This window comes from Lontra canadensis, unplaced genomic scaffold (genome assembly GCF_010015895.1).
Source record: "Lontra canadensis isolate GAN:19392208 unplaced genomic scaffold, GSC_riverotter_1.0 scaffold25, whole genome shotgun sequence".
NCBI classification, from domain to species: Eukaryota; Metazoa; Chordata; class Mammalia; order Carnivora; family Mustelidae; genus Lontra; species Lontra canadensis.
In genome coordinates, this window is record NW_022631019.1 from 8,469,931 (window position 1) to 8,483,044 (window position 13,114).

The 13,114-nt window shown below is 57.4% G+C and overlaps 1 protein-coding gene across 3 annotated transcripts; it reads left to right on the top strand.

Annotated features, from left to right (window-relative positions):
* Window positions 1-5,214: 5,214 nt before the first annotated feature.
* Window positions 5,215-12,605, top strand: MIIP (migration and invasion inhibitory protein). Of its 3 annotated transcripts, none has more exons than XM_032863438.1 (10): window positions 5,215-5,326; window positions 6,528-6,715; window positions 6,965-7,300; window positions 7,722-7,806; window positions 9,703-9,811; window positions 9,892-9,944; window positions 10,591-10,720; window positions 10,843-10,939; window positions 11,861-11,995; window positions 12,267-12,605. In XM_032863438.1, the coding sequence occupies exons 2-10, from the start codon at window positions 6,602-6,604 to the stop codon at window positions 12,342-12,344; spliced, it is 1,137 nt and encodes a 378-aa protein (XP_032719329.1). In that variant the 5' UTR covers window positions 5,215-5,326; window positions 6,528-6,601; the 3' UTR covers window positions 12,345-12,605. The 3 variants fall into 3 exon arrangements, with proteins under 3 accessions (XP_032719329.1, XP_032719331.1, XP_032719330.1); XM_032863440.1 differs by lacking the exon at window positions 5,215-5,326 and adding an exon at window positions 5,402-5,514; XM_032863439.1 differs by lacking the exon at window positions 5,215-5,326 and having other exon boundaries at window positions 6,297-6,715.
* The last annotated feature ends 509 nt before the right edge of the window (window positions 12,606-13,114 follow it).

Sequence of the window (13,114 nt, forward strand, 5' to 3'; positions counted from 1 at the left end):
GTATATCAGCAGATAAGGACTGTGGGGGGAAATGAGGCTGGGAAAGTTTGGGGAGGGTGTTACAACAGTGTGGTTGGGGTAGGCCTTCTGAGAAGACAATATTTGAAGGATGACCTTGCGAATGAAATCTGTAGACACCTGGGGCAGTGCATTCTAGATGGAGGGACTAGCAGGTGCAAAGGCCCTGAGGTAGGAGCATGCCCATTATCTTTAAGGAACATAATGACACTGGTGTGGCTAGAGCAGAGTGAGGGAGGGGGAGAGAAGTGGGAGACAAGGTACGAAAGGGACATGGAGGCAGATCGGCATCTCACAGGTAAGGACTTTGGCTTTACTCTGAGTGAGGTAGGTGCAATTGGAGAGCTTTGAGCAGAGAAGTCCCATAAGCTGCCTTCCGTTTTCCTTTTTTTTTTTTTTTTTAAGATTTTATTTATTTATTTGACAGAGAGAGATCACAAGTAGAGAGGCAGGCAGGGTAGGGGGAGTAGGCTCCCTGCTGAGCAGAGAACCCTATGCGGGGCTCAATCCTGGGGTGGATCCCAGGATCCTGAGCTCTTGACCTGAGCCAAAGGCAGAGGCCTAACCCACTAAGCCACCCAGCCACCCCCATATTTATGGGGTCCCAGGCTGCTGTGAAGACAACAGAGTAAGGATGGAAGCAGGGGTCCAGTCAGAATGTTACCAGTGTTCCAAGGAGGAGAGGATGGTACCCGGGGCCAGGTGACTGTGATGGAGGTGGTGAAAAGCAGGTTCTGGAGTCCTTTTATTTATTTATTTATTTTTAAGATATTATTTGTTTATTTGACAGAGAGAGAGAGAGAGAGAGACAGTGAGAGAGGGAACACAAGCAAGGGGAGTGGGAGAGGGAGAAGCAAGCCTCCCGCTGAGCAGGGAGCTCCATGTGGGGCCCCATTCCAGGACGCTGGGATCATGACCAGAGCCGGAGACAGACACTTAACAACTGAGCCAGCCAGGCACCCTCTGGAGTCCTTTTAAAGATCGCATGGGGGTCCCTGGGTGACTAGGTTGGTTGAACATCTGATTCTTGGTTTTGGCTCAGGTCGTGGTCTTGGGGTCATGGAATCAAGTCCTGCGTTGGGTGGAGTCTGCTTGGGGTTCTCTCTCTCTCTCTCTCTCTCTCTCTCATAAATAGACCTATCTTAAAAATATATATAAAGCTAGAAATGATGGGCTGTGCTGACGGACTGGGTGAGTCATGGTGACTCGGGGTCCTGGGCACATGGTAGGAGGGGGACAGCTTCAGTGGAGCACGTTTGGGGGAAATCAGGAGTCCATTTTTGGACTCGTTAAATGTAAGGCCCATCTTCTGTAGTTGGACACGAGAACTTGGAGCTCAGGCGGAGTCTGGCCTGGAGATACACGTTTGGGAGTCAGCACATGGATGGCGCCTTGGCCAGGGTTCTCCTCATTTTATTTCTGCGGAACAACCCCAGGGAGGAGCAGGGAGGAGAGGGAGGGAGAGAGAAGTCGGAAGGAGGGAGAGAGAAGTCGGAAGGAGGGAGAGCTGTCAGAAGGATGCATTATCGAGTTGGCCGCAGTTGGATGGGCCTGCAGATTAACAGATGGTGACCTTGAGAAGCCCTGCAGGTGAATCTCGTACCTTTCCTGGGTGGGGACGGAGGTGGGGGGAAGAATTTATCCACTATTTGTCTCTTCCCACTGGTTGAAGATTTGCCCCTTGGGACACTGAGTATTTCTGCGTTGCATATATGAATGCTGGGACACCAAACGGGTCAGTGGTGGGTGGCAGAGGTGAGGGGCGCGGGCGTGGGCTGGGGGGCGGTGGGGCCGGTCGTGCTTGCCCCGCATCACTCAGCCCTGGCAGAGCTGGAGCAACAGGCAAGTGCGGCCAAGAGGGTCTGAGGCGGAGGAGAGGGTTTATGTAGAAAATTCTATCTCCCAGATCGCTCGGAGCTGCATTTGTCTTCCCTCCCTTCTTCCCCAGGAGGGGAGGTCTCAGTCTGACCTGCCAGAGCCCTCTGAGGCAGTAGCCAGCGCGGCGTCTGCCTTGGGGGACTAGTGACCGAAGCTACAGGCCCTGCTGGTCCAGCTTGTCCATCGTCCAGCCCCATTCTGGACTGTCCTTGTCCTAGCCTATGCCGCAGCTGCGCTGGTTCCTGGTGGGGTGATCCAGACTTCATCCCAGGGGACCCGAGCCCTTGGCTGTCTGGTTCTGCTTGGGCCGTGATTGCCACGACTGCCGCCTGCCGGTACCAGTGAGTGTAGAGGCACCAAGGGACAGACACTTGAGGGTGTTCCCGACAGTTCTCTGTCCCACCGCATAGCAGCAGCCCTGCCTCCTCACGGGGATCAGAATCTCTCCCCAGCAGCACGGCGGCTCTATCCCCTGGTCCACCAGCAGGACAGGCACAGCCACCGGGGGGATGGCCACATCTTCAAGTTTGATGGGACTGTATCGTGTCCCTCAGCAGAAGCTTCCTGCCTCCGGGCACAGGAAACACAAAGTCCAGAAGTGGGTCACTGGAGTGCTGGAGGGAAGGGCCTCTATTTACACCCTCTGCTTCCTGTCCCCGAATATTCTAGCCACAGGGGACACGGTGGCCTATCTCAGCTGCTCAGAGAGCAGAGCTGTGAGGTATGGTCCCTGAGCTTGGTCCTTCCAGGCAATGCCACGTGGGTGTTGGTGTTCCTGGAAAGATCAGTGGGTCCTTTGGTCACAAGCACATTGTTCCACATTTTACCAAAAACAGGTCCCTTAGTGTGAGCCCCTGTGTGTATATCACGTCACTACATCGGGGAATCCAAAGCCCTCAGATGGTGGTCGGGATGAGCCCCCCGCCCCAAACACAGGCCGGTCAGGGGGGACCGTATGTGGATTAGCATCAATCTCAGTAAGTGCAAATTGCTCCCTCCAGGGCAGACGGAGGTCAGATGCAATCCACCTGCTTCCAGTGGCTGGCTGGTCCCTTGGAGATGGCGTAAAGAGGGCTCAGCTTTGGTCTTGCTTTGGCAGACCAGGCATTCGGGACCTCCCGGAGCCTTCAGGAGAGGAGCCCAGGCCGCTTCACTCCTGTCATCGTGGCCGCTCTGTCTGTCCTTGGGCCCTCTGCACCCACCCGCACCAGGGAGGCTGCGGAGGGAGGCTGGCTGATGTCTACCAGCACGTTTCCCGTTCCAGCTGTTTGGTGACTGTCTCCCCTGCCCTGGACATCTCTGATGGGTGGATTTGAAACGCGAGACACGGATTTCATCTGTTGTGCCCTGCCCATTGGTGCTCACTGGCTTATCTTCCTACCGCCTCCCCAGTTCTCCTGGGACCCCATCTTCCGAACTTTCTCCCCGAAACTCCTAGGCACCAGCCAGATCACCTGCCACCACCCAGGGTGGTGGTGTGTGCCTTTCCCTCAGGCCGTTCATCCCTCTTTATGCATGAGTGACCAAGTATGCAGTGCACAGCTGTGTCCACTGGGAGGCTTGGCCTTCATCTTTGTCCTCAGGGCCACCCCCGAGAGGGGCTGGTGGTGACACGGGAGTGGCAGCTGTCCATTCCAGCTAGTGCAAACACACTGTGCCCAACGAGACCAAGTTCTTATTTGTTTCTTTTAGTCGCTTCACATCTTTTTTTTTTTTTTTTAAGAATTATTTATTTATTTATTTGACAGAGTGAGAGGGAGAACGTGAGCACAAGCGGGGGAGCAGCAGGCAGAGGGAGAGGAAGAAGCAGGCTTCCTGCTCTGTGGGGGGCCTGATAGACAGCTGATCCCAGAGCTCTGGGATCACGACCTGAGCCAAAGGCAAATGTTTAACCAACTGAGCCACGCAGGCGTCCTGCTTCACATCTTTTAATACCTTTATTGAGATTTAATTAATTAATTAATCTTTTTGTTTTAAAGTAAGCTCTATGCCCAACATAGGACCTGAACTCACCACCCCGAGATCAAGAGTCGCATGCTCTACCGCCGGAGCCAGCCAGGCGTCCCTTATTGAGATATAATTTATATACAATAAGCTGAATGTTTAAAGTGTACATTAAGTTTAGACATATGTATGCACCGTGAGGCCATCACCACAACCAAGACAGTGGACAAACCCATCACCCCCAAGGCTCTGTCATGCCCCCTTGTCATTCCTCCTTCCATCCCCACTGATCTATCACTATACATCTGTTCACATTTTCTAAAGTTCTATACGGATGGAAGATACAGTGCATACCCTTTCTTTTCCAGGCAACATAACTATCTTGAGATGCATCCGTATTGTGCGTATCAATAGTTTGTTCATGGCTATTGCAGGATAGTAGCCATTGTATGGATATGCCCTGATTTGGTAGACACATGTTGACCTGTGTTTGGAAATAGCTGCTGTGAGCACTCATATGCAAATCTTTGTAGGGACAATTTTCTCCCGCTTGGATAAATGTTTAAGAGTAGAATGGCTCCTGCAGTGGGTATGAACTTAACAACAACACAGCTTTATTGAGGTGTAATTTACACACCCTTAAATTCACTCATTTTAAGTGTACAACCAAACCATTTTAATAAGTTTACAAAGTTGTGCAGCCTGCACCACAACCCAGTTTCAGAGCGTGTCCAGCACCCCAGAAACATCCCTCTTGGTTACCCCCTTCCTTTGCTTTAGTCCCTTCCTTCCGTCCTCCCTCACTACTATTCTTTTTTTTCTACTTGTTCATTTGCTGAATTACACTGACTGGTTTTAAAACGTTCTGGTCAAGTCAGTTCATCTGGTACCACCTCGTTTTGGGTTTTCTCCGTAAAACGGGGCTGGCATGGATTACAGGTGTTTAACCCACTCCTCTCCCTCTCTCTTCCTTCTTCTCGGCCTCCCTGTGCCTGGCACTGTGCCTCTGGGTACAAAGTAGGCACGACAAATACTGGGAAGAAAGTAGGAAAGAATGGGTCTCCAGCCACCGACCATCCACTCCCGCCCGGCCTCGCGCAGCCGGGTTCTGCCCTTTGCGAGCAGCTTCAGGTCCACACTCTGAAACTGCCGCCGCCAAATCCGGCGGGACCGGCGGCCCCGTCTTGACCAATTGGAGTTCGCCCTCTGGGGGCACGCCTCCATTTCTATAATCGACGACCAGTACGCAGTCTCGAAAGTTGACCAATCAGTTGTTGAGTCCCGCTGTTGGTCCCGCCCCAACGTTGAAACTGCATCTTCCTAACGCGGAGTAACGCTTGCCGGAGCGTCCCGCTCCGCCCGCAGTCTGACCAATCAGGGAGGCCGCATCGGGCCCCGCCCCCAGCCGGCGAAGCGAGGGGTGGGCCGGGCGGAACTCCTGGCTGCGAAAGCTGCGGCGGGCGTCGGGCTTCCAGGGTTCCGGGCGGTGAGTGCGGGAGCGGCGCGGCTGGCGTGGGGAGGAAGGACTCGGGGGGAGCCCCCACATCTCGAGCATCCCCGCGGAGGATCCGGTGGCCGCGATGGGAAGGAAGGCGAAGGCTGAGCCCGCCGGCAGTTTTGTTGCCCCCGTTTTTCTTTTGAGAAAGAGGCTGTGACCCCGGGTCTTTCGCTCAGGTGAGGGCGGGGCCGGAGCTCCCGGTGGTGCGGGTCAGGCTGTTTGCCTCCCTCATCCGCACCCTCCCCGCCCTCCCAGGGTCGTCTGTGCCCGGGGTGGGGGGAGGGAGCACTATCCATCGGAGCCTGGCCTCGCTCGGCCTCTGCTCCTGGTGTGGGCGGTCCCCAGCTGACCGGTGTGGCTGCGACGGGCGGGGGGCCGGGCGGGCTTTCTGAGAGTAGGGTCTGGCCGGACCCGGTGTTAGAACCGGCCTGGTGCGCAGTGAGGGAGACCGAGTTTCTGGGGGGAGCGTGGGCCTGGACCCCCGTGGGGATTAGAAAGCCCCCTCCCCAGCCTGCAGAAATTCCTTCTAGAGGCATCGGTGGGGCTTCCAGCCTGGGTCCCTGGGGGCAAAAGGCTGAGAGAGGAGGAGGAGGAGGTGGCATCCCAGGCACCTCTCTGCTTCAAGGGAGAGGCTGGAGTGACCATGAGTCCTGGAGCCAGATTCGGGTTCAAATCCCGGCTTTGTCACTTACTAGCGGTGTCACGTGGGGCAGGTTGGTTAATTCCTCTGAGCTTTGGTTTCTTCATTTGTAGCAAGAAGGGGAAGATGGAAGGGTGGGCAGGACCGAGGGACGCCTCTCTTCAGAAGCCTGATCTGTGTCGGATTCACAAATTATAATACATTTGTAGACGTGCCCTCACTGTTTTCTACAAATTAAACTAATGTCATAGTTAAGGTTGTTCAAGGGGGATCGTTCCCTTTGGGGCATGTAAGTAAACACACTTTGGTCTGTTTAATGATAGACATCTGTTGAATGCTCACTGTTTACCAGGCACCATACTAAGGCTTAACATGCATTACCTCGTTTAATCCCTGCGTAATCTCAGGAGGTCTGTTATCATCTGGCAGTTGAGGAAACTGAGGCACAGAGCGATTAAATAACTTGCTTAAGGCTGCACAGTTAGGAAGTAGGAGAGTGGGGATTCGAACCCAGCCTCCTTGGCTGGTGTCGTGCTGTCTTCACTTTAGGTAGAAGAGCTGGGCTTGGAACCCAGCCCGAGGGTACACTGCAGCCCAGGGGGACGCCACGCCGTACACCTGGGATGGTGGAGACCAAGGACTTGGTGCAGCTCCGGCAGCTCAACTTGGCGCTCCTGAAGCAGCTGTGGGCCGGGCAGGATGCCGTGCGGCGGTCAGTGGCCAAGGCGGCCTCAAAGGTGAGCCCCCACGTTGAGAACTCGCAAGGCAGGCGTGGAAGTGGCTGCCCAACTAGGCAGGTCCCAGGCCTCCTGTGCAACACATCCAGTTTAGAGAAAACTGAGGCCCAGCCAAGAAGGGATTGACCTGGGACACTGCAGAGGCCAGAGCGGGGATGAGGATTGAGGATCCAGGCCTTTGTGCCTAGAGCAGATCAGCTGGGTGGGTGGCTGGGCCGCTCCCTGGGTGACCTGTCCCCTCTGTTCCAGTCAGCCCTGGACTCCACCAGCAGCTATGACTCCCAGACACCATCGTCCCAGGAGATGTCTTTAATGGCCTTCAGAGCCTCCAGCCTACAGGACGCCCACGAGGGTGATCCCTGTGATACGTCCTGGTCTGATGGGACCAACTCTGGAGTGATCTCTCTGCCATCTGCCAAGTACGGACACCAGGCATCCCTGGGCTCGCTGAGGCCCTACTCGGCACCCTTGCTGGCCATCTCAAACCCAGATGACCCAGAAGTTTCAGCAGATCTGGACAGTCCAGTGTCTCAGGAGTCCCAGGCCCAGAGCTCCACCCTGGATCAGCAAAGCAGGCTGTCCAAGGTAACATGGGAGAACAGTATTTCCTTGAACTTTAGTCTCCCTGTCTCACGAAGCACTCATTGGCAGGCTCCCTTCAGGGTGGGAGGCTTCCTGGAGATACCTTGAGTCATGTCTGGCTCCACGGAAACGCTTAAAAAGTGGTGGTTGGTTGTTGTTTCTCAGCACTTTGGGAAGAAGGTGATAAGCCCATTATACAGATGGGAAGACCAAGGCTCAGAGGCTAAGCTTGTTCAGAGTCACACGTAGAGGGGGGTTTGGGGGCCAAACTCTTATCTTCCAACTCCCAAGCCCCCGGCTGAGCCCTGGGGCCCGTGTCAGGGTATAAGTTAAGACATGGTCCCTTTCCTTCCCACAAGGTGGGGCCTCCTTCCGGGCTGGGCCTGCCTGCCTAGCTTTTGCCCCTCTTTGTCTCCCTGCTCAGTCAAGAGTGACGTTCAGTGAGGAGGCTGCATTGCCTGACAGGAGCTGGCGCCTCAGGCCGTACTTAGGCTACGACTGGATTGCAGGTATGCCCACCTCCCTGTGCCTGCCCGAGCTCTGCCGGTGCCAAATGAAGGAGTCCGAGCTGCCATGTTATTTAGAGTGTATTGGTGCCAGGGCCCTGCAAAACTCTGTGCATATCATCTCTTTACATTGAACTGCTTGTCGCCCCGCACCCCCGCCCCCAGCAGCCTCAGTGGCCGGGCTGGTCTCCCTCTGACTTTGTCCACCCCCCTAACTATCCATTTCTGATACGGTAGCCAGAATGAATTTCTAAACATGGGAATCAGAGTAATTAGCACTTGGAATAAGATCCAAAATCTATCTAGACTTACTTACTCTCTAGACTTATGAGGTAAGACCTGGCTTCAGTTAGCCATGTGACATGATCTCTGACTATCAGCCTTTGGCTCTTTGCTCCAGCCTCACAGGCCTCTGTGCGGTCCATGACTACCTCAGGGCCTTTGCACTTGCACTTTGCACTTGCCGTTTCCACTGCCCGAATGCACTTCCCTCGTTGCTTTTCATCATTGAGGGCCCAGCTCCGGGGCTTCTGACCCTGAGAGTGGGGATTCGAACCCACCCCCCACATCCCTGCCTGTGGCATCAATCATTTGTATGTTTATATCATTTGTTCTCAGGAATCGTCCTGTTTCCTTGTTTCTTAGCTGAGTTTTCCAGTAGAACATAAGCTTCACTCAAGCAGGGCCACAGCCATCTTCTTGCTGTATCTCCTGAGCCCGGGCTTAGAGGCATGTGGCGCACAGTAGGCCCTCACACAACCCTTGTCGAATGCGTGAGTGAGCGGCCATAAGAGGTTCTGCTGTTTGGCTCCCCATTTCATAAAGGGGGAACTGAGGCACAGAGAGGCCGAGTTACTTCTGGAGGCAGGTACTCCATGGGGTTGCTGGGACCCAGGGGTGGTGGGGACGCAGGCCCTGTCTCCAGAATTTCCCGGCCTGTCAGCTCACTGCCTTGCTTTCTGTTTCTGGAAAGTGGAAACACCCGCCTCCTGCCTGCCCTGTCCCTCTGCTCGCTCTCCTTCCCGAGGGGGAATGATCGCTCCCATCTCGGGCCTGTCCCTGCATTTGTGTGCTCTGCCCCATCCCCAGATCCTCCTCGTCTCTCCCTCCTCGGTCTGTCCCACCAGCATGCGAGCACTGGGAAGGGTGAGGAGCATAGGTTTTATGGGGCGCCTGTTTCAGGCCTGTCATGTGCGGTGTTCCATGAGCTTCCCTCGGCTTTGCTCCTGTTAACTCCTCTGCTCTTCTCAATGATCTGATTAGGCCGGAGCAGCTGTTGTCCCCTGTCCCCGTGGACAGCTGAGAGGGCTGAGCCGCCAGCTCTGAGCCACTTCACAAAGTCTTACATCTGCTCAGCAGTAAAGCTGCAACCTGTTATGCTCTACCCCGATGAAATTTTTCTCTCTTTATTTTATTTAAAGATTTTACTTATTTGAGAAAGAAAGTACAAGTAGTGGGGAGATGGGCAGAGGGAGAGGGAGAAGCAGACTCCCCACTGAGCAGGGAGCCTGATGTGGGATTCGATCCGAGGACCCCAGGATCATGACTGAACCAAAGGCAGACCCCCGACCAACAGCTCCCCCCAGGTGCCCCCCTTGCCACCGTTTTTGTAAGGCTTCTGAGGGCAGGGCTTTGTCTAGTTCCCTCCTCTCCCCATGGCACGTAAAACTGCGTCCCCTAGGAGGGGCTCTGTAATTATTTTTTGTTTTAATATTTTTTGCACGGATGATAGTGCGTGAGGGTAGACATGCACGGAGACAGGAGCAGACGTCACAGCGAGTGGCGCGTCCCCTCCAGGTCTCTACGAGACAGAGTAGGGGCAGCGCAGACTGGAGGGCTGTGCCCCCTGAGTCTCGGCCGGTGGCCACACAGCAGCTCCCGGTGCTTTGCCCGCTCCAGGGTCTCTGGACAACAGTTCACCCATCACCAGCAAGCCCGAGGCCTTCTTCTCGAAGCTACAGGATTTCCGGGAAGCCAACAAGGAGTTGTGCATTAACAGTGACCCTGAGTGAGCAGGGGTGCCGAGGGGTGGGCAGGGCGGCTGGGGGACCCCCATCGCCCAGCCTGCTCACCTCTCTCCCCTCACAGCCCCCAGTTTCTTGGCCCTCGGGAGAGCAGCGGCGTGGAAGAGGACCATGAATGTGAGTGGAAGCTCTCGGCAGGCACCCCGCAGCCTGGCCGGTGAGGTCTCTGGCGCCTGGGAGAGCAGCTGGGGTGGTGGGGACTGAGGGAGGGGGGCCTGAGGTCCAGACAGGATGGGGCAAGCCTTGGATGGGGGCTGGGGAGTGGGGTGGGGGCAGCGGAGGCCAGGCCTTGTGGGGATTAGGGCCGGCCCTGTGTCCCTCCCCACCCCCCATCACCCCTCCCCAGCCGCCTGCTTTCCCGTGCGCCCCCACTTCTGCTGCCCGCGCTCTGGGGGGTGGGGGCGCCGGCTGTATCACACGAGCACCTGAGTCTCTGCTTTGGGTTCACATCTGCAGCGTGCGGTGTGTGCGCTGGTCACGTGAACACGTGTGTGCGTCCCACGTGTGATGACCCGTTTGGGCACACGCGCGTGTGTCTATGAACGTGACTGTGTGAAGCCATGGTTCCTGTTTGCGATCGTGTGCAAGATCCAAGTGTGTGTCCTGCTGGGGCGCACGTGCGTGTTCGTGTTCTGTACGTGTGCGCCTGTGCATGTGGCCTTGGGGGCGTGTTGGCGGGCCTGTGTGTTGGGGGCAGCGGCGGGGGGCGTGCAGGGATCTGGGGGCCCCGCTGAGAAGAGGCGCTCCCTCTCGCGGCCCGCAGGCGTGTACCACTACCGCGCCAACCGGCGGCTGTTTCTGGAGCCGTCCGATCCCGGCACCCCCTGCCGCCTTTGCCGGGCCCCTCGCGACCAGAAGCGTCCTGAGACTCTGGTGGCGCCGGCGCAGGTCAGGTGAGTGGCCCGAGCGTGTAGGACACCTCGGGGCAGCCGGAGAAGAGCCGAGCCTGAGGCCCGCCCGGCCTGCGGGAGGGCAGGGCGGGCCCCCTAGCAGCCAGTCCGCTGTCCCCCTGCAGGGTGAGTGTCCCGCTATCCATCCTGGACCCCCCACACCGGTACCGCATCCACCGGCGGAAGAGCTTCGACGCCTCTGACACGCTGGCCCTGCCCCGGGTGAGCTGCCCTGCGGGGCGGGGGTGGGGCTGGGCTCGGAGCCCGGGCCCCGGGGGACCCTGGGACCCAGGGGACCCTGGGACCCAGAGAGTGAGGCTGGGCACCAGGAGAGCGAGCACGCGGGTCTCCAGAGGTCAGGCTGGGCTCCTTCCGTCACCCGTGACTGTGCTCGCTCCCGTTCCTCACCCCCCCACCCCAACACTTCCAGAAGCGTCTGCCCGCTGCTCGCATCAGGCACACGAGCCTCTCGGATTGAGCTCTAGGGTGCTGTGTGCATTGTTAGGAGGATGAGCTCATGGAGCCCCCCCAGCCCCCAAGACTGCGGGCCCTGTTGCCATCCCACTGTACAGATAAGGAGACTGAGGCAGAGGGAGGTGACAGGTGTTGGGTCAGCAGGTGGAAGAGTGGGGATTTGAATCCAGGTCCTTGTGTTTCCTAGTGCCTCCCATGGAAGAGTTCTTTGTGTCTCCTGGGTAGGGCGGGGGGTCCGTGGGGACCCCACTCTCAGTTGAGGCTGGGGAGCTGGGATTATGGGAGGAGAAGGGATGCTGAGGAAAGTTGGTCTGCTCATCTGTAAAATGGGAACAGCGTACGGTCCTCAGACTGGTGGGATGAGTGGGGCACCTCAGTGAATCAGTACATGTCAGGGGCATGGGACAGAGTCTGGCACACAGGAAGAGCTCTGTCAGCATCCACGGGCTTCCCTCCTTCTGTCTCAGGCCAGGGGCCCAGGGCCTGGGTCAGTAGTGAAAGGAAGGCCTGGGGTAACCCAGTGGGTGGACACAGGCCTGTCCTGGGGGAGCCTCAGTCTCTGGGGCACGTCATGACTGTTTGGGGGGACGCAGCCCCCTCCCTGGGTTGTACCTCATCAGAAGGTAGCCCTGCCACAGGTCGGGCGCCTTAACCCCTCGCTCTCCACAGCACTGCATGCTGGGCTGGGACATTCTCCCTCCGAAGTCTGAGAAGAGCTCAGCCCCCAAGAGCCTGGACCTCTGGTCCTGTGTCTTCTCCGAGGCCCAGCACCAGAAGCTGTCAGCTGCCAGTCCTTCCCACCTGGTATGGTCCAGGGTGCCCCAGGAGGGACAGATGCCTTGGAGCAGGCCCTGGGGGGCAGCCGGGGGCAGGGACTGCAGAGCCCAGAAACATCTCTTGGAAGGGGCCTATCCCCCCCAGCCCATGGCACCCTTCTAGGCTCTCCTGCTCCCTGCCAGCTCCCGCACCCCACCCAGGAAGGTGACCCTGACTCTCTGATCCAGAAGGGGATGAGGTGGGAAGCGAGGGGACCTCTCAACTGGTTCCCTCTGACACCTCCCCATTTACCATTCAGGCCCTGCCAGCCAGGGTTCCGCCATCCACCCCAATCTGGTCAGAACCCCAGCCACGCGCCCCCTGGCTGAAGCCCTGAGGACTGGCCACTTGGAGGAGGACAGAACCCCTACCGTCACCTGTGACCCCTCTCTTCTGCTGGGGCACCCACGACAAGGGAGCCCTGCCTGGCCTCAGCTGGAGGTGGACTTGGGTCCCACCCTCCTAGTTGGGCAGGTGGATGGGCCCAGGCCTTTCTCCTTCCTGGGGACAGAGGTGGGGTCTCCAGGGTTGGGAGGCAGGAGGGAAGAGGATTCTGTGGCATGTTTATAAATAAAGCTCAGTACTCTGTGTAGCTCCAGATGGCCTTGTGTGCTGGGTCTGTCCTGCTGATGCCCTTTGCGGCCAGGAGGTGCCCTGGCCGCAGCCTCTTCCCTTCGCCTGGGGACAGACACGTGAGACAACCTACACTGGGCTGGGTGATTCCACGGACCAGGGCATGGCTCTTTGTGCAGCTCCCAGCTCCGAGTGGGTGGCCTCCCAGGTGGGGGCCCGGGGCTCAGGCTGATCCCCTGGATAAGACAAGCTGTGGACAGCTGGCAGTGAGTGAGTTCTCCCCTTCTTCCTGGTCCCTAAAGCTGGGGCCTATTGCCGGAGAGCCTCTCTTGAAGTCCCTGGGCCAGTGGCTCCTCCCCTGCCCTCTCCAGCCCAGGCTGGGAGCCACGGGTGATCAGAGCCACCGCAGGCACAGACAGGGAAGCCAAGAGCCAGGCGGTGAGCTGGAGGCCAGGTTGGCAGAGGGTCCGGATCTCCCCTTCTGGGTTACCAGCCAGTGTCTGTTTTCCTCCTGATAGGTTGAACATGATGCAA